The 24,749-nt window shown below is 44.6% G+C and overlaps 1 protein-coding gene across 2 annotated transcripts in view; it reads left to right on the plus strand.

Annotated features, from left to right (window-relative positions):
- The window catches only part of RARB (retinoic acid receptor beta), a 185,576-nt gene that overhangs the window by 25,796 nt on the left and 135,031 nt on the right, over nucleotides 1–24,749 (plus strand). For both annotated transcript variants that reach the window (XM_060011566.1, XM_060011565.1), the window contains exon 2: nucleotides 6,464–6,612. Coding sequence is in view for 1 of the 2 variants with exons in the window: in XM_060011565.1 (XP_059867548.1) it covers nucleotides 6,464–6,612 (149 nt within the window). In the remaining variant the exon portion in view is untranslated. The remainder of the gene's footprint in view (nucleotides 1–6,463; nucleotides 6,613–24,749) is intronic.

Here is a 24,749-nt window from a genome sequence, read left to right on the forward strand (position 1 = left end):
AGCCCCGGCCCGGGCCAGTTGCTCTGCAGCCCACTGCCAGTACTCGAGGAGACAGGGCATCCGTGAGAGCAAATGCTTAGAAACTTGTACAGAAATTTGGCAGAGGAATTTTACGTCTAAAAGATCCTTTTTTTCCCTCCTTAAGTTGTAGCTTGTGTTTTGAGCATCTTTTTCTTAATTCCTTTTTTCTGGAGATTCATTTTGTGTGTCTTTTTTTCCCTTAGGGATTTGTTTTTATTGATTTTATCAATCTGTGAGAAAAAAAGAAAAAGGGCCTTTACCATAGATAGTCTGAAAACCACTAATTTAAAGCAAATGGCTTCCTCCCTACCCCCGGAATTCTGCTGCTGGTTGCTGGTGTGGACCACACTTTGAGGAGCATTAGTTTAAAGGCAAACAAGACCTGTAATGAATTTTTCGGCAAGGAAGGTGATTCTAGCTTTGGGTGCCCTAGTGACAGCCACCTTTGAGTTGCAGGGTTGGAGAGGTTTAAAATATGGGCTGGAAGCTTCTGTCAGTGCAGGTTTTGGATGCAGGCTGTCTCCTTTGGCCAGTGGGCAGCCCAGAGAAGCCCCCTCAGCACTTCTGGTGCTGGCGCTCCTCTGGGCAGGGACCCATGGAGCCAAACATCCATCTCGCCCTAGCGACAGAAGCTCCTGACTTGGCCATTCCCTAACAAACGGGGCAGCGCATCTGGTTAGCAGTTTGGATGCCACCTCGGAGGCTGCTGCTTGTTGGGGACGCAGTCACTAAACAAAACTCAGTAAGACAACAAGTAAGCAAGGAAATAAATAAAAGCAGGAGGCAAAGAGCAGATCGGAATTAGTCCTCAACTGCTTTTCCCTGAACTGAAATCACGGCAGGATGGCTGGAGTGCGGTTGTTTTCTTAAATGACACAAGCCTCTTTTCCCCCCTGGGAAGTCTAAAAACTGCTTTCTTGGCCTGCCTGAGATCGCTGAATGAGCTAATACAGGACATGTTGTCTGCTGGGCCTGCAGGGTTTTTGAGCAAAAAATTCATCATTCCATAGACTGATTGTGCTTGCCTGGAATAAGGCACACAATGTTTGACGTCTCTCAGGGGCATCTGATGAATCTAACTCTCATTTAAAGGGACTAATAGATTATTGATTTAAGCAGGACGACAGCGAACAGATCAACGGCAGGCACTCTGTAGCTGCCTTTAATGCCAGAACTGAGTCGTGAAGGGGGCCCTGGGCTATCCCCCTGCCTTGTCTCCCGCTGTCTTTGGGGCGGCAGTGATGGGGGCACCAAAGGGCAAGAGGAGCACTAATAAACTTGGCCAAAGTATGTTTTTGCTACATTACCAAAAAGGCCAGAGGTTGCATTGAAGTTCAAATCTGCTTTTCTCCTGATGCCATATCCTGGTTGTAATCCTAGAGCTTGCGTTGGCATGTTTGCTTAAAGCTAGCTTTGGCAATCTGACGGTACCACGGAGATTTTTCTTGTTTGCTTTGCATTGTTCTCAGCGTCACGGGCCACACAGAGGAAATGAAGGACCAACGTTGATCTATTTTGAGGGGATATTTGAATATATATAGTCAAATAGTTAATGCTTTACCACCGATGGGAAAATTTTTCCAAAGATGATTATTTCTTGTCATATATAAGTCTTTTCTATATATGTTTGTCTGGGATGCACATGTGGCATTTGTAGGATTCACGTTACAAACCACAATAGACGGAATCAATTCATCCTTCAAAACACAGCCTGGTCACCGCCTCTGGGAAGCCTCCCTTGATTTCTCTGAGCTGAATAAGGCTTATAGCCCTCTCTGTCATATCATATCATATCCGTGTTTCCCAAACTGCTGCAATTTGGATTCACCTGGGAATACTTTTTTAAAAACACTGATGCCTGGCTTCCACTCCCAGGCATTCTGCCATAATAGGTCTAAGATACAATCTAAGCATTAGGATGTTTAAAAGCTCCCCAGGGGGCTACCCTGGTGGCGCAGTGGTTGAGAGTTTGCCTGCCAATGCGGGGGACACAGGTTCATGCCCCAGTCCAGGAAGATCCCACATGCCGCGGAGCGGCTGCACCTGTGAGCCATGGCCGCTGAGCCTGCGCGTCCGGAGCCTGTGCTCCGCAACGGGAAAGGCCGCGGCGGTGAGAGGCTCGCGCACTGCAAAAAAAAAAAAAAAAAGCTCCCCAGGTAGTTCTAACACACAGCCAAGTTTGAGAACCAGTGTATTATATTCTAATTGTTGGTTTACTCTCTATTAGACCAAACTTGACAAGGCTAAGGGATCATACCATGTACTGTCCATAGCGTGTAACACACACTTGGTATGTTATAGTCAGGGAATTAAATGTTTGAACACACCGGGCTTCCCTGGTGGCGCAGTGGTTAAGAATCCGCCTGCCGATGCAGGGGACACGGGTTTGAGCCCTGGTCCGGGAAGATCCCACATGCCGTGGAGCAACTAAGCCCGTGCACCACGACTACTGAGCCTGCGCTCTAGAGCCCCCACGCCACAACTACTGAGCCCACGTGCCACAACTACTGAAGCCCATGCACCTAGAGCCAGTGCTCCACAACAAGAGAAGCCACCGCAATGAGAAGCCCGCGCACCGCAATGAAGAGTAGCCCCCGCTCGCCGCAACTAGAGAAAGCCCGCACGCAGCAATGAAGACCCAACGCAGCCTAAATAAATAAATAAGTTTATGGAAAAAAAAAAAAAGATTGAACACACCAACATCCATTGTACAAATATGGGAAAACACTACTAGTGAAATAACCACAGCCTTAATAAAAGTCCAGAGCCCTCACTATTGATTGCTTCCAAATAGAACATTTTCATCCGTACACTTGTTGAGGGAAAGTTTTCTGATTCACTCCTTGGTTATAAGTGACTCTCATCTATAGAAAAAGGCTTTCGATTCTGAGGTCTCCCCACTTGCATGTGCTTTGCCTGAGTTTCTCGGGGATTAGATTGCCTGCAGTTCAGTTTCCTCTCTTTGGGAGGGGGAGATGCTGGACCCCTTCAGTACATGGATTTGAAGCTGCATATTTATGGAAATTACCACCCACGTTTGAAATTCAGGGCATAACTCTGACAGCTGAATCCAGACCTAACAGAATTCTATTTACAACCTTCCTAGACAAGCCAGATTAGCTGTTCTACACGAGCCAGTAGAACATGAAAATACACTCTCCCCACATTGCACACAATGTGGGATTGCTCCTTGTGGTGACAACACAGCTCGGTCCCTAGGGCGGAAGTAGAGACACACAAATAAAACCAATCAGAAAGTTCTGGGAGGCGTTTAGGGGAGGACTCACTTGTGCTGATATTAGGAGCGTAAATTAACACAGCCTTTCTAGGACTCACAACGTATTCTTAAATAGCCATAACTTTTGAACTGATAATTCCACTTCTGAGAACTTAGCCTAAGGAAATAGAGATGTGCTGAGATTAGCTACAAAGATATTCATCATAACGGAACGTTTGCAGGAAAAATATTTATTGACAAGGAAACAAACTCATGACACAGTAAGTTAAACAAAGTCCCAAACAGAATCTACAGTATAATTCCACTTTTTAAAGTAAACAAACCAACCAAAAACATTTATACGCATAGTAAAATGTTTTGAAGGGTAGATGCCAAGATAACAGTAATTTTCTCTGAATGAAAGGATTGTGAGTAATTCTGCGTGTGTTTTCTTAGGTTTTTTTTTTTTTTCCAGGGCTCCAGAAGCATTTAATTTTTTAACATCTCTGAAATCAGGCTGTGTCTCACAAGCATTGATGGGTCATAATTTAATTGGCAGTACTTTTTTGTCTTTCTTAATGATACATAGAATAACATGCAATTTTATAATCTGTGGTGACTCAGGATCAGTGACACCCAGTAATAACAATAGTAACAACAGCAGTAGCGGCATCTTAGATTCTTTTTATTGCAATATAGTTGATGTACAATATTATAGAAGTTACAGGCGACAATATAGTGCTTTACAATTTTTAAAGGTTATACTCCATTTATAGTTATTATAAAATATTGGCTCTATTCCCCGTGTTGTATCCTTGTAGCTTATTTTATATTGTTTTCTTAGATTTTTAACAAAGAGCGACGTATTATTTTGTACTGCTTTCTTGTTGATGCCATTATGACTCATTTACTTTCAGTGAAGCTGATTGGTTTAGGGGGAGGCATGCTGTTGCTTTTGTAGCTTGATAGCTGATCTGATGAGCTCTCGTGACATCTTCGATGCCCACCTTCCTGTACAGCCCTTGCCACAATTGTCCTGAGCTACCCAGTAAAGACAGCACTAGATTTATCTACTAGACCTGCCCAACTCTAATGAATTCATTCCAAGATTCTTCTGAATTATGACAATACTATAATTATAGTTGATTCTATTCCAAAGGGATAATTAATTAATTTTAAAGGAAGCCAATGAGTATGTGAAAGCTACTTGGTTTCTAATTTTACCATTTAACAAGGCCTTAAAGGGCACTTAGAAGGGCACTTAGGGCTTGGAATGAAGACAAATAAGGAAAAGGGGAAAAGCTCATGTATTAATTCAACAAATATTTATTGATTCTCCACCTACTATGTGCCAGTGTCTCTTCTAGGCCTGGAACAGAGTTGTAAACAATTCATCTGAGTTCCTTGGTTTCACAGGACCCATACTTGGGGAGGAGTAGCACAGGTAGAATATAAAAAGTCGGTACAGAAACCGACTTTCTACATTTAGACACTAGTTAAGGTATTATAGAAAACAAAATAAAATGAGATACGGTGACCAGAAGTGGGAAGGGGCCTTTTATTTAGAAAAGTCACCCATGAGGAGGTGACATTTGCTCTAAGATCTAAGAGAGAAAAGGGACTAGACGTGTGAAGGTCTGAGAATTTCCAGGTAGGGAGAATGGTCAGCGCAATACCCGTAAGTTGGTACGAGAGCTTGGCCTGTTCAAGAGATGGAACAGAAACCAAGCGTTTAGAAGTCAATCAATGAGGAGAGTCACTGAATTCAGTGATGTTACTGAAGGCCCATATCCTGAAGAGCCTTGCGGGGCCCAGCAAGGAGACTGACTTTGCTCTCATCGGTGGCTGCTGGAGCGTGTGAGGGCTCTCGGCAGGTAAGGGAGACAGAGTGATTTTAACGTTGGAGCAGTTATCTGACTGTGCGTGTGCAGAGGGGACCTAGGCTGGGAGGGTGGGCACCGGGAGACCAGTGCAGAAGCTTCTGCGGTAACGGGTGAGAGATGCTGCTGGGTCACTGGGCTGGCCTGGCAGCAAGGTCTCAGACGAGGATGGATTAACAGTACGTGCAGGGGGCAGAGCTGACTTGCTGAAAATTCGGCTATCGGACAATCCAGTGGGTAGAGTAGCTAATCTGGGAGATGGTGAACAGTGGAACAACTGGAAATTGTATACTCTGGGAAATATGCTGTGTATTGTAAAGTGATTGGAGGTTGGAAGATTCTGGAACATTATTTGACCACTTTCAGCCCCTCCCTTCCCCACTTCCTCATCCTTTGTGAGCAGTTTTGCCTGTTATAGGAATAGGGCCAGGTCTTGCTTTGACATTGAGCATAAATCTGGAGGGTAGGGATGGGAGAATACCTAGATCTCAAGTTCTATAAATTCCTATTCCTCATGGATTTTGGGTGGTTAAATAATGAGATGGGGGATCGCGTATTTGTAAGTCTAGACTGAAAAGCAACGTCAGGCTATGCCATCATTAATGTAATGCAGTGCTTTTCAAACATTAAGTGTACATTCCGTCACCTGGGGGTTTGGTTAAGAGGTAGATCTGACTCCTCAGACTTGAGCTGGGGCCTGATAGCGCATTTTCTAATAAGCTCTGACGTGGTGCTGGCACTCCTGGCCCAAGGAGGGCTCTGAGTAGCAAAGGTCTCGCCGCCACTGCTGTTAGCGAATCTCGGCTCTGGCCGCGTGCTGACGGCCCTTTCCGTGTCCTTGTTGAATGGCTGCTTTGGGCATTTTCTTCCTTTGTCCTAAGGAAGGTTCCTTTTGGTTAAGTGAGAGACAGGGTCAAGCGGGTCATTTCAGAGACTCTAATTGAACTGGAAGCTAGGGGGAACGAGAGTCGAAAGAGCCCTGGGTGTGCAGTGAACATCTGACTTTGTGTCTTGGCTTTACCACTGCCCAGTGGGTCTTGGACAAGTCACTGCACTCCTTGAGTTTCTGTTTCTCTTGGAGGTAAAATGGTGATAAAATCATCTCCCTCACGGTGCCACGGTGCTCTGCAAATGAGAGAGGCGTAGGGGATTGCTTTGTAAACTGTCAATACCACGTTAGAGTCAGGATCGCCCTGCAGTGCCTACACTGGCAGCTCTTTTTGTGGGCCTATCCTTGCTATGTTATTGCTGAATTGGGGGCAGAGGCCTATGAACTCACTGGTGAAAAAGCAATGAACTGAAATACGCTTTCTCTTTTTCCTCCCCCTTCCCATCTCCACCGTAGCGATTGAAACACAGAGCACCAGCTCCGAGGAACTGGTCCCAAGCCCTCCGTCTCCACTTCCTCCCCCTCGGGTGTACAAGCCCTGCTTCGTCTGCCAGGACAAGTCATCGGGGTACCACTACGGGGTCAGCGCCTGCGAGGGGTGTAAGGTGAGTGCCCAGCTCCAGGACTGGGCTGCTTTGATATCTTGTCGCGTCACCTCCAATCGGTGTGGTGCTCTGGGTTGTGTGTGATGGTTTCATGTCTTCCTTAGAGCTCATTAGTTAATTCAGAAACTTCTGCAAATGTCTGATGGGAGCCAAATGTTCCAGGGCCCTTAAAATAACCCGTAACAGTTCTTTTCAGGTCGCAAGAGCCTTTTGAAGGCGTCCTGAAAAGCATCCCCTATTTCTCTTTAGAACATGCCGTCTGGTGTCTTTGTAGTTTTATTTCATTTTTAAATATGACTGACAATCCCCTGAATCAACTTGCAGAGAGTCCAAGGTTGAAATGGGGATTTATCTTCTGGCTGTTTCCTCAGCCCTGTGGCCTTTGAATTACAGTTTGATTTTCAGCCTGTGGGGACTTGCTACTGTGTGTGCGTGCGTCATAAATTCGGGGGAGCTGGATTTAAAATTCCAGCCTACAGAGTCATGGAGGCTGAACATGTGTCAGAGAGTCTATGTGGCTGCTTTGAATCAAACTAGACAATCGTAATCGAGTCCAACAGGCTTAATTAAGTGAAAGGGCTTCTTATTTTTTTTAAAGAGAGAAGAGAAACAAAGAATGACTTCACAGGCAAATCCAACTCATCCACAGATAGTCTTTCAAAGGATCTGTGGCTGTCTTGAGCCAGCCCTTCCCTAGATAACACGGCTTCTCTCTGTTCCCGCCGATGGCAGTTCAGGTGTGCTGTTGGTTTTTTTTTTTCCAGGTGTGCTGTTTATGCATCAAAACCGCGTGATGCATTGATCAGTGCAGACACGTTGGAGCACTACAGCCTCCTTCCCTGCCCGCAGCTGCTCCAAGGCATTTTGTATTTAGCGGAGGAGAGTTAGCACTTACTGCGTGCATGGGTCAGGAGCCAGTCCTCAAAAGGAATGGCTTGAGCCCACAGCCTTTTTATTTATTTATTTTTAATTTTTTATTTTATATCGGAGTACAGTTGATTCACAACGTCGTGTTCGTTTCAGGTGTACAGCAAAGTGGTTCAGTTATACGTATACACACATCTATTCTTTCTCAGATTCTTCTCCTATTTAGGTGGTTACGTCATATTGAGCAGAGTTCCCTGTGCTGTACAGGAGGTCCTTGTTGTTGAAACCACAACTGTTAATTTGGCTTACAACTCACGGGCCGGTGCTCTCGGCCAGGTTCCTCTGGGGGTTTCGTGTGGTCCTAGCCGTGCTCCACACGGACCAGGTCCACCGCAGGTTAGCTGGTGGGCTCTGCTTCTGAGGGTGCTGCCGGTTGGTGGGGGACCTTTCATCCCGTCGGGCTGGCCCCAGTTATTTGCAGGCAGGGTTCCAAAAGAGAGAGTCGGGCTACACGAGTCCTCCAGAGGCTCGGAAGGGACACACTCATGCTTCTGACACATTCCAAAGCAGGTCAGAAGGCCAGTCTGTACTCAACAGGTAAGAACATAAACTCAACTTCTTAGCAGGAGGAGCTTCCAAGTCACAAGATAAGAGGCGGGAATACAGGGGGAGGACAGCTGGGGCCGTTTTTGCATTCGGTCTCCCGCCCGGCACGTCTGATGGCCTGGGAACAGAGTGGACCGGGACCTGGGACCCGGGACCCCAGCTGCACCTCACACACAGCCTGACACATCCTGGGTGCTGAAAGATACAGCTTGAAGCACCACCTGAGTGTCAGCCCCTCAAAGAAATTATGCAAGGTTTCCTTCCTTTTCGAATCATTTGAATAAACATGAATTTGTTCACAGGGTGAGGCCGGTTTGGAGAAGTTCATTACAGCCTTAGGAATATCTCTTCTTCTGGGGTTGTGTTGGTTTGAAAGGAATGCCCCTTCTTCCAGTAGCCTCAGATATGGTGGTCAAGGAAGAGAACACGGCAACCAGTTGGCAGCTGGATAAAAATCAAAGCATCTGTGCATCTAATTAGTACTTTATTATTGGTAACCCCTCGCTGAACCTACTTAAATTTATCCTGAGATCTGGGAAGGTTTCAGCAGCATCCCAGTCCACTCCGTCCATTTGTTGTGCAATCTATGAATAAATCATTGTCTAGTGCTCATTTGGAAGTTAAATGAAAAGACACTCCTTTATTTCAAAAAACTTTGTCATCTCATGACCAGAAACCTTAATGAGGGACGTTACAACTCAGTTTACCTGCTCCTTTTATGTCCTGGGAAAAGAAATTATCCAGCGTGTCTTCTCGTGCCAGATCCCAAGCCCTACCTACATATTAAGCAGTTTCACACTCTGTAAAGTACAGACTGTTGTAATCACCTCTTAGTCAGCTAATTCCCTGACCTCTTGTTTTAATTTGGGATTCTGTCTCTTTTTAGGAAAAACCCCAACAAAAACAAAACCCGTAGCAGCACAAGCAAGTTTGATGAACTTGGTAAAGCTGTGCAGAGTCCTGTTGGGGTGTACCTTTTTAATAAAGAACTATAAGCCCAAAACAGTCAGATGAGCTTGCCAACCAGTCGTCCGACTAAAGGGTTTTTGAACTATGGGTGGGTCTCTGAAAATGTGGACTGCCTTTCCCCCTGGTTGTTGAGAAAGACTGGTCTGCATTTTGGCTTGCTGGGAAAACATGACAAAATTCATAGAACTGAAAAACATGAGAAAGCAAAAGTATAATGTGACAGCCAAAGGAAAAAATATATAACTTTATATATATATAAATATATAAAAAAATTAAATATAACTTTTGTTATCATTTTAAAAATTACCAACACAATGCAGAATTTATTGTATAAAAAAAATAGAACATTAAAATAACCATAGTTCTAGCCTGGGAGAAAAACCCCTGTTAAACCTGTTTTTCTATTAGTATGTGCATCTTGTTATTTTTGGTGTTTTTTTACAAGGATAGAATTTTATGTTGTATACTGGTTTTAACTTTCTTTTAAAATTTAATAATGTTTCATGACCAAAATTTAAACAACTGCATAGTTTTTATGGCTATGCCATTAATGTGGTTTATGGTTATATCGTAATATATTTCATGAATCCCCTGTTGTACAATTGAGGTGTTCTCAGTGTTTCTCTACTATAAATAATGCTTTAATAAATAGCCTTCATGTTTATCTCTGACAATTTACTTAGGATAAATTAGTAGAAGTGGAATTTCTAAGTCAATGGCTCTGTACATTTTTAAGGCTTCAACGAATTGCCAGGGTGCTCTCTAAAAGAGGTATATCAATGTGAGCTCCGTTAGTCTATAAAGAGTTAGTATCATTGAAGACTATCTGTTAGAACTCTCTCCCTGTGATTATGAGGTAACAAATCAAGAAACAACGTCTCTTCGGGAATTCTGCCTATCTTTAGTTTGGTTGTTTATAATGGGCCCCAGGCATGATACCATTTTGGGCTACAGCACATACACCGTGGGCCCCCAGTTGACCTGTAAGGGCTGGCCCATCCTTTGGCTGGAGATCAAAGATCGCTTCTCTGGGCTGGGATCCCCTGCTGTAAAGTAGGATTCCCAAACAGAACCCAATTTACATCTTTAAAAAGGAGTATCCACAGTAGCTTCCGCCTGTCATGACCGGAATGACCGTATTGACTATTGTTTGGGGAAGAGAACGTTCTGTCTCCCTAGGGACCAAGCGGCAGTATTAGCCTCAGAATTTAATGAATGGGTTGTGGGCTACCTCTGGGAATGGCCAGTGGCTGCTGTGTTGACACAGCATCACCATGGCATCATAACCACTAGCTGTACCATAGTGATGTCCTGTTAGGGGATTTCCAGCTAAACAGGACAAATGGCAAATTTTTATAGGGGACAAAGGGTACATAAAATGAACATGTGGTATAGTTAGCCAAGAACGTTTCATGATATAAAGTAATAAAGCTGATTTTCAGGTGTCTTTAAGAGACAATCTCATTGCTCATAGCTAGAATTTATGCACAGTTTTGGCCTTTATCCTATTTACATTTCCATTTTTGTAGCTTTCAAAGAGTATGGAATCTAGAGTGAGAACACCAGGATTTGAATCCTGGCTAGGCTACTTGCTAGTTTTGTGACCTTGGGCAAGCATCTTTCATTTTCTGTGTTGCTCTCTTTTCTCAATTGGAAAAATGGAGATAATAATACCACCTACCATCTAATATTGTTGTGAGGATAGAATGAGTGACTATAGAGCATATACTTGGCACATAGTAAGTGGTATATCTGCTTAGTTATTGTTTGTACTGTCATGAAATTATTATAATTACTTTTGCACACAGTCATGTAACATTGGTTATAATCTCAGTATTCCTTCTTGTAATGTTCTTTCAGCAATTCCCTATTCCTTTGTGCCCAAATCAACACTGCCTCTTTCCTTCAAGACTCAGGTTAAGACCCAGCCATTGCGTGGAACCTCCCCTGATTACCTAGTACAGGAGTTGTTACAAATTGATTCTGTAAAGAGCCAGACAGTAAATAGTTTAGGCTTCAAAGGCCATATGGTTTCTGTTACAGCTACTCAACTCTGCCATTGCTGCATGAAAGGCGCCATAGACAATATGTAAATGAATAGGCATGGCTCTGTTCCAATAAAACTTTATTTATAAAAACAAGCAGTGGACCATGTTTGGCCCTTGGGTCTAGTTTCCTGACCTCTGCAAAAGTACATGGTGATATGTCCTGTTTTTAGTTTCTAAAACTCAGAAGCTGATGGCCCAAAGCATTCATGCCAAAGGCGGCAGCAGCTGTTTCTGGTGGACTGTGGGCCTAGGACGGCTACTCGCCATCCCTGCCTGCCCGGGCACCATGGCAACAGCTTCAGGACCACTCTCCCTCTCAGTTGTTCCTCCACCTCTCATTCCTGCTCAGCTCGCACCTCCTTGTCAATCCAAAGCCAGAAATTAGCAATTTCCTTATAAGTGAGCTACTTCCAGAAACACCTGGCACCTTACTTTGGAGCGGTTTGTGGGATGTATTTTATGATCTTCCATATCAGTTAGCTTTTCCTGCCTAACAAAAAGCTCTGCTTGTTGGCTTCAAACAAATGGCACTTATTATCTGTCACAATTCTGCGCAGAGCTTCTTGTCTGGGCTGGCTTGGCTTGGGCCAGGTGGGCCTAGGATGGCCTCACACACATGACCAGGGCCTTGACAGGATGACTGGACCCTCTCCCCATGTTGGGGCTCTTCACCCGTGAACCTAGCCTGCGTTTGTTTATGTGGTGGTGGGCAGGTTCCCATCAGTAAGACAGGACAAGCACCAGTGTGCAAACCTCTGGTTGCATCACATTCGCTAGTGTCCCATTGGCCCAGCGTGGTTAAGCCTGGATTCAGTGGGTAGAGAAGTGAACACCACCTCTTATGGGGAGAAGTGGCAGAGTCACCCTGCAAAAGGGTGAGGATGCCAGAGCCGACATTTGCTGACATACCTTCTTGTATTATGCCCTGGTTTTGTGCAGAATTCTCTTCCAAAAACTGTATTCCAGGGCCACAGTGCTGGGCGCCAGAGATGCAGCAGTGGATGTGACAGACAGGTTCCTTCTGGAACAAGGGCAGAAGACAGGCAAACAATTTAGAGTTGGAAGAAAATGAATAGGATGGTCTGGTAAAGAATAACGGAGGGGGACCTGATTTGATAGGGAGGCAGGAGAGAGCTCATGGCTGCGAAGGAGCCGGCTGTGTAATGGGGTATTTTAGGTCAGAAACTGAACTTGGATTCTAGGGCCGTTTCTTCCCTTCTTTGTTGTGTCCATTAACTTCTCTGGGCTTCAACAAATCTGTGAAAACTAAAACAAATCCACAAGTTTGAACCCCGTCCTACACCAAATGCAAACACTACAACAGTGAACCCAGTAAGTGCACTGATTTCTTGTTAGGAATAGCTTGTGTGGCGTGGGAGTCCCTGGTGTTTACAAGCCTGGGGTGAGTAGCGGGGTGGGGGGGGGGGAACTGCTCTTGTTGGATACCTTCTCTGTACCAGGCGTGGGGACATTTTATACTCATATTTCATTTAATTCTCACAACAGCCCTCCAGGGGGTTAGGCTTTATGACCACCATTTTAAACATGAGAAAACTGAGGTTCAGAGAGGTTAAGGAACTTGGCCAAGGTCACACAGCTGGATTTCAATCCTAGTCTGGAAAATTCCTCACTGCTTCAGCCACACTGAAACAGTGGGTAGGAAGCAGCGGTGTGTTGTATTCCAGTTTGGGGGTTTCATGGGGCAACAGATGAAAAACAAAAACAGGTGGGAGCGTACTTCAAAAGGGAAACAACCCTATGGTCTTGATCATTTCATAAAAGAAATGACATTTTACATGAATAAGTAAAAGAAGGAAGAGCTTGCAAGGCAGTCTTTCCCAAGGAGGGACAGTTAACACACGGGCTCCACCCATGGGCACACTCCCAAATGGTGCTGAGTCCTTGTTTTCTCCGCTTTGCCCTTGGTGGGTGGAAACTTCCCATCTCTGAGCCAGCGCCCAGCCCACGTGGGGAGCCCATGAGGCACAGAGGGATGCTTGATCGTGGTCACGCTGGTAGCCTGCTATTTAAAGTAGCCTTGAAGAGTGTAAACTCCACCAGCCCCCTCAGTCCCTCAGGGCTCATTTCATCCATTTTCTTATCTGCCTTTGTTTTCCTTGCCTCTGAAGAAGGAGGCTCTCATCTCCAGGACAGCATTCGGCCACTGGGCTGGTTTGGGGTTTTTTTCCTGGCAGACGGCAAGTAGTATGCTCAGTACAAAGAGTTTTGCAATCAGGAAGATGGATGTCTGCACTTAATTTTAGAACTCTATTAAGTACTATAAACGTGCTTGGTGATTTTATTTGACCGAGGCCATTTAAGATGACATTGTTTTTTTGTTTTTAATCAGCATCCATAAACATGAACATTATGCTCTGTTTGGAGACCGTTCCGGTCTCTGCCCGCCCTTCACAGTTGCTTCTGCTTAGGGGTTTGCTGCAAGATCCAGTCCCAAGAACAATATAACACACTAAAGACAGTAACAAAAACAGGACAACGTCTGCATGCTGTAGTAGCTAAAGCTGAATTATGAAGCCTGCCATCAAGTTCATTATTTCAGTCCTTGAACCAAAAAGAGTAGGTCCCCTCATAGGCCCAAAGAGCTGTCCTCCTTTATAAAACTGGCCAACAAGGGAGAACTTATTTATTCTCTCATTGATCAGACATTTACTAAATACCTTCAATGAGACAGGCTCTAGGTACAGAAATTAAAAGTTTTTATGTATTTTGTTCCCAGTGTTGTGTCCCAATGTTTAGAAAGTACATAGAACAGTGCCTGTTAAATAATAGGTACATAGTAGATATTTACTGAGTGAGAGGATGAGTGTATGTACGGGCAAGGAGAAAATTAGTGCACGTGCCGTGTGCTGTGACACTTGAAGTTGCAGGGCTTGACGGGTGCGGAGAAGGAGACTCGTATCCCTCTGACATTTCCAGGGAAGGCTTTACAGAAGAGGTGGTTTTATGGACGTGTGAGCATTTTCCAGGTGAGGCAGGGGAGAGGAGCGTTCCAGGAAAAAATTAAAGACTAATCTGAAAACAAGGGAACTTGGGATAGTCTGTGAAGAATTGCATGGAAATGTGGAAACTTATCCCTTCTCTTAAGGTTGGTTTTGCACAGCCCTGTGTAGGCATCTGGGGATCAGCGGGCATGAAAGATACTCAGAAGGGCTCACTGCTGTGTGTCCTCAGAGCAGCCTTCTTTGGCACCCTCATTAGGTCCTTCTCTTTCACGTGTTCTGTTCTCCTTTGTAGCACTTAACCCAGCTGTAGTTAACTTATTTTTTAATTAATTTTTGTTGGAGTAGAGTTGATTTACAATGTTGTGTTAGTTTCTGCTGTGCAGCAAAGTGAATCAATTATACATAGACACATATCTGCTCTTTTTTAGATTCTTTCCCCATAGAGGCCATTACAGAGCACTGAGTAGGGTTCCCTGTGCTCTACAGTAGGTCCTTGTTAGTTATCTATTTTATACATAGTAGTGTGTATATGTCAGTCCCAGTCTCCCAATTTACCCCTCCCCTCCCTTGCTCCTTGGTGACCGTAAGTTTGTTTTCTACATCTCTGACTCTGTTTGTTCTGTTGTTTTGGTTTTTTTAAATATTTATTTATTTATTTTTGGTTGTGTTGGGTCTTCGTTTCTGTGCGAGGGCTTTCTCCAGTTGCGGCAAGCGGGGGCCACTCTTCATCGTGGTGTGCGGGCCTCTCACTGTTGCGGCCTCCCCGGTTGCGGAGCACAGGCTCCAGACGCGCAGGCTCAGTAGTTGTGGCTCGCGGGCTCTAGACCGCAGGCTCAGTAGTTGTGGCTCACGGGCCTAGCTGCTCCACAACATGTGGGATCTTCCCGGACCAGGGCTCGAACCCGTGTCCCCTGCATTGGCAGGCGGATTCTCAACAACTGCGCCACCAGGGAAGCCCCTCTGTTTCTGTTTTGTAAATAAGTTCACTTGTATCCTTTTTTTTAGGTTCCACATATAATCGATATCATAGGATATCTGTCTTTGTCTGGCTTACTTCACTCAGTATGACAATCTCTAGTTGCATCCACGTCGCTGCAAATGGCATGATTTCGTTCTTTTTTATGGCTGAGTCATGTGATTAACTTATTATTATGCAGCTGTTTGTTTGCTCCCAGCCTCTGTCACACTGTAAACTGCAGGAAAACTGGGGCTGGTCTCTTGTCCGAGCTTTATTACCAATGCCAACCGTAGTGCTCTGTGCATAGTAGGGCCTGAATAAGTGTTTTTAATCATAAATTAGATCTAATTCTATAGTAATTAATATAGTAATAAATGACATGTAATAAATAAGATTTAATTCTATGGTAATGCACATAGTGGTATAATTTTATATATTCTATCTAATTATATAATGAATTGCATCTAAATACGTAGGATTTGTGATTATATATTCATGAACATTTTTATGAAATTTGTGAACAGGACAAGGCCTTGGGTGGCCAAAATCCAGCTCATTTCCTTAGTAATTTCTGCTTTTCACCTCAAGGTTAGCCCTTCACTGCAAATGATATGTTCTTTTTGATACCGTCTTTAAGCGAACTCTTAAGGATTAGCAACTAGATCGATATACTCAAAAATACTGTGGGCTCTAGTGCTTTAAAAAAAATAACAATCTCAACATCTAGAATCTACCTTCATATCTAGAAACATCAAGACAGCTGAAATGACAGTCTGGCTATTTCTAGTTTTAGTTCCTACAGAAGGAGAAAACACTTCTGCTGCTGGACAAATGTTGTTCTAACTTGAGAAATCATTTTGGATTGAAAAAGCAGGAAAAATCTGTCTTTTTTTTCCTTCTGATATAGGAATAAACAGGAAGTGGAGGGTGAATTCTGAATTCTCCTGCAGCCCTATATTTGTTTTCCCATGTTGGCTGAGTGAGAATAGTTTATTTAATTTGGTGGCTTTACGTGGCTTTGTAAATCTTTTAACAGTTACAAGTTCATAAATGCTTGTTTAAATTACTTTGCCTGCTTGTTGTTTAAAAATATCTAGAACACTCTCATTTGCTGTTTTTTTTAAACAAGCCTCAAGTCTGTAATTTTTGGTAAAGCTTTCTCCCTTTGTCATACAGTAGAGAAACAAGCTCCGATATTCATAATTAACCTGTTGACTTGAAAATGGCTTACTCCCAATGATGTCCCAAGTGTATGTTTCAAGGAGTTTTGGTCAATGAAAAAATTAGCAAAAAATCAACAATGTTTCTGACTTAAAGCAAGCGTGGAGCCACCAGGGTTTGGGGGGGTGCGAAATAAGTTACTTTTACAAAATTCCTGGAGACCATCATCTAAAAATGAATTGCGACAATGTATTATAATTTCACCAAACAAAAACAAGAATGTATTTTTGTCACAGAAATAAAAGTATATGGTTTGGGGTTTCCTGAGAGTGATAGAAATTATGACAGAAAATCATTTCTGTTTAAATAGATTTTACACCATCATAAGTTATGATTGAGTTACTTTGGCGAGATGAGTGTTTCCGCCGTCTCCCTAAACCTTTTACTGGAGCGGTTAAATAGGGAGCTTTAAATTCTATATTTCCTTCTCCTGGCTGAAGTCTTGGAAAGAAGTCATGAGGAGTGGAATCACCTGGCAAGGGCACTCTTGTTCGGTTTTTTAATTTAATTTTTATTTAATATTGGGGTATAGTTGATTTACAATGTTGTGTTAGTTTCAGGTGTACAGCAAAGTCATTCAGTTATACATATACAAGTATCTATTCTTTTTCAGATTCTTTTCCCATATAAATTATTACAGAATACTGAGCAGAGTTCCCTGTGCTCTATAGGTTATCTTGCTGGTTATCTGTATATCGTAGTGTGTGTATGTTAATCCCCAGCTCCTGTTTTATCCCCTCTCCACCTTTCCCCTTTGGTAACAAGGGCGCTCCTGTTTTGCCAGCCCCTGTATTGCTCTTCCCGAGGGCAAGGCTGTGCGTCCCTTGTCTGCCCTCTCTGTATGGTTGCCTCTCTCCTCACCTGCAGACCTGTATAAAATTACAGAAACAGGAAAAATACCTCACACTTATACTGCCTCTAAGTGTTTCTGAAGCACTTTCACTTTATGGAATTCAGTTCAGCTGAGCTTTGCTGCAGTTAGGAAAAAGCCCTCCAAAGTGTGCCACGTTTGGTACAGAATTTCTTCGTCAGGTAACCTTTCAAGGCCTGTGTCCCCGGCTGGTCCCTCCTCTCTTGCACACAGTGAGCAGGAAGGCAGGCTGCTCGCTGTGCTACAGCTCAGCATCCACTAGGCCCTTAGCTGCGTCTGATTCCTGCTGGCAGACTGGGAAGGAGAGCACAGGGGAGGGGAAAGCCAGTCCTGGGGGCGCACAGGGCACTGTCAGGACCCGGTCGCAGCACCAAGCCAGCTGCAGGAGATGGAGTCTAGCCATGAGCTTGGGGACAGGCCAGTGGTTAGCGATGGGAACGCAATAGTGAATTTAGTGGAGAGCTGAGCGTTCCCGCCTTAGCTGTTTTATTTGATCCTCATAAAAATTAGAGAAGTAGGTGGAAGAGGGTTTTTCTTACTTCCATTTCACAGGTGAGAAAAACGCACCAATCTACCATTCACGTCCTTGATTTGGAATCTGTTGCAGATCCTGACACGGTTACTGTGGAAACCAGCAAGGGTTCATTATACAATTGTTCCCGTAGTTTTCCCTGAATCTCATCAAACTATCTTTTCAAGTCTATGATCCTAAACATCTTCATTCCCTAGTATGTTCGGTTTTGACGTTTTGAGAGACCGGGAAGGCCTTCCCCAGTAGAGGGAGGCCTTTATCAGGGGTTCGACTGCAGTGTCAGCCCACAAGGCAGAAATCACGTGCAGCCAGAATGACCCCAGAAAACCCCTTCGGCAAGCAGACGGCTGGAGATGGACACACGGCTCCCATGAAGGCAGCAAAGCCACGTCTTCCTCCAGCTTTGGAGGATTGCTAGCCCTTCTGTGGAGCACCGTGTGAGATAGTTGTTTTCTGTTTTCGTGTTGTACCAAAAATGTGCGTCCTTAATTAAGCACAAGAGTTACACGAGCACAACACAACGCTCACAGCACGGAAATCACACATCTCTCTAGCCATTTCCTTCTTTCTGGGCTTCTTTCGTCATAATAGTTTCCTTGGGATTGGAATTTCTCTTGTGCCTTTTATGAGCTGTGTCTTTTTGTTTTTTTTTTTTGGTTCAGTATTTTTCCGCTTCAGAAAGGTGGCTAGATATGTCCAATGGATAAGCAACGCCAGAATGGGGGAAAGTTGTGTTCCCTGGACCCTAGAACTCATCCCTGAAAAATATCTAGAAAGGTGGATAAAAATCTGTGTGCATCTCCTGCCCGCACAATGCTCGCGTTGTCTGGAGTGCAGGGGAAAGGCTGGGTTCTGGCAGCCCTGCCCCATTAGAGCCTTGTTCCTTGTTCCATATTGAAAAGATGACATTCCTTTGCTAGCAACGTCCTGCCCGGATTTCTGGCACCAGTTCTGTGGCCGGCACTGTCGCCTGGGGCATTTTTGTTTGGGTTGGTTTTGTTTTATTTCCAAAGCAGCAAAGTGCAGGCTGCATAAGTGTACAAGGTGGAACTGTTTTTATAGAGCTTGTCGTCAGACTTCTCAGTACAGTCAAGGTGGCCTGTCTGCCAGGGTGTCTGCTTCCTATTCACTAGTGTCAAAATGTGAGAAGGCACATACAGTAAATTTAACTTATTAGCTTGTTCTCAGGTGTTGCTGAGACAGCCCTTGGGTTTTCATGTGGGCCCCCTCCTCCCTCTCAGGATTTCATGTAATGCTCCATTTATAACAGAGATCAGTGGATTTGTAGAGTAAATATTCCAATAAGGAAAAGCAAAATCTTCAGTGACCCTCTCAGTTCTGCTTCCATGGAGGCTTTTTCTGTGCCTGGAAAACAAAAAAAGAAAAATCCTCTATATTGGCTGCAGCTCTGAACTGGAGCATGTAAAATGACTTCTCATGGTCTGTGAGCCTTAAAATAACGAGCGATGGAGAAATGTGAGGTAGGTCAGTGAGGGGGAGAAAGCTCTGGTTTTATAAAGGATTTTCATGGTTAAACAAATTTGGAGAAACTAGAATGATCAAACAACGCGAGTTCTCCTCTGTGCTTTTGAATCTGAAAATAGCAGCATTCTCAGTACACAACACCACCATTCATACGGGCTGGAAAGTCCCCAAATCATGAAAATTATCCTGATTAGTCAAAACCAGCAGGGATCATCTGACTGCTCCTTAGGGAAATGAGAATTTCAGCGTGGATCTCACTTCTGCATTTTGTACTCAAACTGTAGACAAGCTCTGCTGCATCTGGGGACTTTGGAGTGTGGGCACGCTTTCAGCCAAGAAACACTTCTGAAGGCCGCTGCCCTTGTTTACATTACTCCTCATTAACATAAAGAATTAGTCTCAGAATAATAACATTTTGAGGAGGGCATTTTTTTTTTGATATTTATTGGTTTCCACAGGCATGTCCTGCTGTGTTGGATGCTCCTTCAACTGGTTGGTCCCCTAAGTTAGAAACTGTGTAGACCCAGTACTCCATGAGATGTCTTTTGATGGCTTCTATTCCACTTGAATGCACAATATATCATGTTTATGATCTCATCAAAAACACTATGCTAGGCCTTCCCTGGTGGTGCAGTGGTTGAGAGTCCGCCTGCCGATGCAGGGGACACGGGTTCGTGCTCCGGTCCTGGAAGATCCCACATGCCGCGGAGCGGCTGGGCCCGTGAGCCATGGCCGCTGAGCCTGCGCGTCCGGAGCCTGTGCTCCGCAACGGGAGAGGCCACAACAGTGAGAGCCCCACGTACTGCAAAAAAAAAACCCAAACAAACAAACCAAAAAAACACTATGCTAAAATACTTGAATAGCTCTTAGTACGTTTGTTAAATTGAACTGTGATAGAAAAACTATGACAGTTATTAGTCCAATGCCAGAAATTATGGGAGAGGGTATTAGAAATCGATTCCACTAATTGTGGTTATTTGCCCCCAAATGGAATCAATGTAAAATTCCTCATCCATTTGTATTTTGGTCTTAAATTACTTCCTGCTTTAAGAGTTAGGTGGGAAATATGTTCTATTTAAATGAGTGTTTGGTGCTTATTCTTGCCTGTTGACCAAAATTTGAGCCTCATGTATATATTATACATACAGATATAGAACTTGTTTCTGTAAATATTTGTGGCAGGTAGGATTCTGCACAAAATTGTGAATTACATCAAAGCCTAAAAGAGTCTAATTGTCACCACTAGATATATTTGGTTTTAAACCCAAATAATGAAGTTGTTTCTTTCACTACACCCACGTGTGGGATGTTTGCACAGGGTTAATATTCATGGACCCGGTGGTTTAAGAAACCTAAAAGAGTATTTTTTAATTAGTAAATCTAGATCAGCATTCCTTTACTCTTTGATTCTGTCCCATCCATCTTATTCTTTATGAGCCCTGGGCCGCAGAAATAGTATTCCTGGGACTTCCCTGGCGGTCCAGTGGTTAGGACTCTGCGCTTCCACTGCAGGGGGCCCGGGTTTGATCCCTGGTTGGGGAACTAAGATCCTGCAAGCCACGTGGCACAGCCAGAATAAAAGAAGAAAGAAATAGTATTCCTGTTCTCTACAATGCACAGTATTAGAAATAAGAGCATTGGAGGAGAGATGAGGATGGTGACCTCCGAGGAGCTCACCTGTGCCTCTGTTACGTCCAGGTGGGTGGGCCACTGTCAGTTACTTTAGCCACGCCCCTGTGACACAGGTGGAAACTAAAGGAGAGTGATGTTTACGTATTTTAGCAACTTATTTTATTTTACGTATTTATTTTTTAATATTTTTAATTAATTTTTTTTTTTGGCTGCGTTGGGTCTTCATTGCTGCGCGCGGGCTTTCTCTAGTTGCAGCAAGCGGGGGCTACTCTTTGTTGTGGTGCACGGACTTCTCATTGTGGTGGCTTCTCTTGTTGCAGAGCATGGGCTCTAGACACACAGGATTCAGTAGCTGCAGCACGCAGGCTCGGTAGTTGTGGCTCGCGGGCTGTAGAGCGCAGGCTCAGTGGTTGTGGCGCATGGGCTTAGTTGCTCCACGGCATGTGGGATCTTCCTGGACCAGGGCTCGAACCCGTGTCCCCTGCATTGGCAGGTGGATTCTTAACCACTGCGCCACCAGGGAAGCCCCTAGCAACTTATTTTAAAATATTAAAGCTGAAATTCCTACAAGGACATATAAAAATAATGTAAATAAAATAGAAAAAATTGATTTAGGTACATTTGTGAAACTTCCTGTGTTTGTAACACTTGTTTCTTTTTCTTCAAGCCGCCTCGGAGCAGCAAGTGTTGTGGGTAGATGTGGTTCTGAGGCCCTGCTGGGATGCAGGCCACCTGTCTTCTGCCATCACGAAGGTCCTCTGTCTTATGGCCCTACCGAATCCAGTGGAAGAAAATGCAGCCCTATTGTGTGTCCAGGAGAAGGAGGGTGGGCAGTGTTGGTAGCATCGCTAGTGTTCACCCCTCAGCTTTGAGAACCGCCACCACCATTTCTTTTCCATAGTCGTGTGGTCCTCAGTGTGGTTGCCTCATACATACGGTTGGTGTGTCTGGCTGTGTTCCCACGCAGTGGAGGATGCGTTCCCTGCGCATCCGTATCACACACTACTGGGCCCTTGAGAAGGGGTTTGTGTAAAACGCCTTGGGTAAAAACACTCCATCTTATCTGTGCCTTCTATTTTTTTAATGCCATTCTTCTTTGCCAAAAATGTTTCCAAGTCCCTTAAGCATACTTCCCAGGATAGATTTAGGAACAAATTTACGTCACACCCAAAGTTGCCTCTCTCTGGACTGAATTTGCTTATACCATATCTGTCATTTTAGTTTTCAGTAATCTCCCCTACCTCTCTGGGAAACTCCCCACATTGAAGGGCAGATGCTCCCCCTGTCTTTATATGAGAGACCCAGTCCTGGACCTACAGCTGTCCCTTTTCTCTGGAATCGTCATGTCTTCACTGTGGCCTGTTGAGTCTTGGTTGAGTTGAAGCAATGGCAGCCATCCTGACATGCCAGGGTTGCTGCAGTGGAGCAGAGCTCCCTCTGTAGCACTTACTACTATTTGAGATTATTTCATTAATTGTCCACTTATTCACTGGTCTTCTCTTCCATTACTGTATAAATACCCTGAGACAGGGACTTTGTAAGTCTTGTCCTCTTCTGTATTTCCAGTGCCCTCGACAGAGCTTGGCACGATGCAGGCATTCTGTAGATGTTTGTTGAATGATTCTATAATAAACAAAATTGGAAGCGAGAAAGAAAAACCAACCAGGATTAGAGCACAGTTGTGCCCCGTGGTTGTGTTAGCCCCTGCCCTGTAATAACTTGCACCGAAGGGGCACAGGGAGGAACAGAGGTTTTGGGTAATGCTGACTGAGTGTGTCCTAGCAGACAGGAAAGGAAGAGTGACAGTTTCAGGAGGCATCCTCACCCGTTGCGTTGTCATTTTCGGGCGGAGCGTTCTCCCCTGAGCACTCAGGGCCATGCAGGGGTGTCCACCCCACTGTCCTGCTGTCTCTGCCTTGCCACCCTCTACCACACTGCTCCTGGTCTGGAACAGATGATGTAAGAGCAACGCTTGGGCTCAGATTCCCACCTCATGAGATAGATGGTGTGTTCGTGTCTGCCAAGGGTGACTGTTTTCTTATCAATTATTAAGGTCGCTTCTTAGCCTCGCGTTGAACTGGTTTTGAATTTCAAATATTGGTCATTTCCCATTCGTCATATACACCAGTGAGATAACAGATGCCTTCCTTTCATTATGAAAAATCCTGTAATTACTAACAAGTACAGTGAGGATTTATGAATACAGTATCTCCTTCCTTTATATAACACATTTATTGCATAGGTCAGACAGAGAGGGGAGAATCCCTTCTTCCTTAGGGTTTAATTTCGAAAATAAGTGCATGCAGTAAAAATTGCATAGGGTTAAAGTGACCCTTAATCATCCAAACAGGGTGTTCCAGTTACCGGTGCTGCATAGCAAGCCATCGCAAAGGTGAGAGGCATGAAACGACGTTTCTTGTTTTGCTCACAGACTTTGTGAGTCAGGAATGTAGTAGCCGGGACATGGTGGGGATGGCTTGTCTGGGCCTCCACTGAGCAGACAGCGTCTTCAGTGCCTGAGGTCTGGGAGCTGGAACCCTTTGAAGGCAGCTTCAGTTTTGCGTCTGGTGGTTGGTGCCGCTTGTTGCCCAGGACCTCGGCCGGGGCTCTGGCCCAGAGCCCTGACACGGAACTCAGTGTGGCTTGAGCTTCCTCACAAGGAGGTGATCTCGGAGTAATCAGACGTGCTACGTGGCGGCTCAGAGGTCCCGAAGACAAGCGGGAAGCCCAGCGGCCTTTTATTCCTACCCTTGGAAGTCCCAAGTGTCCCTTCTATCAAATTCTGCTGGTTATAGCAGTCACAAACCCACCCAGATTCAGGGGAGGGACATAAGACCCTCCTCTCTTGGCGGTAGAGCCCAGGTCAGTTGAGAAGAGCATCTGGGATGGAGGTACCCCTGTGGCCGTCCTGGGGAAATCCAGCCTGCTGCAACCTGGGGTCTGGTCTGAACCACACTTAGATGGCTCTGTCTCCAGTTGAAGAAGCCAGGTGAAGTAGGTGGCTTGTTCTCAGGAGCCTGTTGTAGGAAAAGGATGCATCTTTACACACTAGGAAGACTCATGGCTGACTTTGAAAAGGGGGACCCCCGAGGGACTGGGGCCCCGTGGGTTCCATCACCAATCTTGCACCCCCTGAGCTCAATGGCAGGTTGGTGTTTGGCTGCCACCCACCTTGAAGCTGCTGTGAGCGGGTTCTTACTTCACAGGTAACTAAGAAAAATGCTGTACACTTAGGGTGTACGTAATATCTGTGTCCACAGAGAGGGGAAAAAAGTAATCCAGAATGTCCAAGTGAGACCCAGCTCCGCCAGCGTCCTAGAAACAGGCTGCCTGCTCACCGCCCTGCCCTCCCGGGCTGTGTCAAGTCGTACGATTATTATCTTATTGATTCTAGGCGACTGAACGAATTTTGCTTTTATAAATGTGGGCTCTAATGTGAGATGTTCTCGTCCCTGTGCTTCCCGAGCTCCCTGCCAAGAGAGTTATTTATTCCTCGCTGGGCGTGCTATGCCTCTGCACGGTCAGGGTGCTGAACTCCCATTGACTTCGGCTGAAATTCTCTTGGCCTCAGTTTGGAAGTTGTCTATGGGCCTTTAATTACACCCTCTGGCAAAGGAGAAGGAGCGCTTGAAACATGCATAAATTCTGTACATATTTCCAAGGCTGGGCTGTTTAAAAAATGCTGTCTGTCTTTCTTCTTCTTCTTCTTTTTTTTTTTTTCTCTTTGAACTTGGACATGAATTTTTGTAAAGTACAGCATGTCAAGGGAAGGGCAGTGAGAAAATATGCAGGGGTATTTACTTAAAAATTACTCAGCGTGTCCATCATGGTGTGTTCACTGGTTTTAGGGTGGTATACCGTATAATGAGATGAGAGATGTTCTACTTTATTTTAAATGGCTGCTTTTAAAAATCTCAACTTTGCTGTGCATAGTCTTATGCAATCCATGCCCCTCTCTGACCATAGTTTTTATTTTCCTTTTTTA

This window comes from Delphinus delphis, chromosome 4 (genome assembly GCF_949987515.2).
Source record: "Delphinus delphis chromosome 4, mDelDel1.2, whole genome shotgun sequence".
Classification (NCBI taxonomy): Eukaryota; Metazoa; Chordata; class Mammalia; order Artiodactyla; family Delphinidae; genus Delphinus; species Delphinus delphis.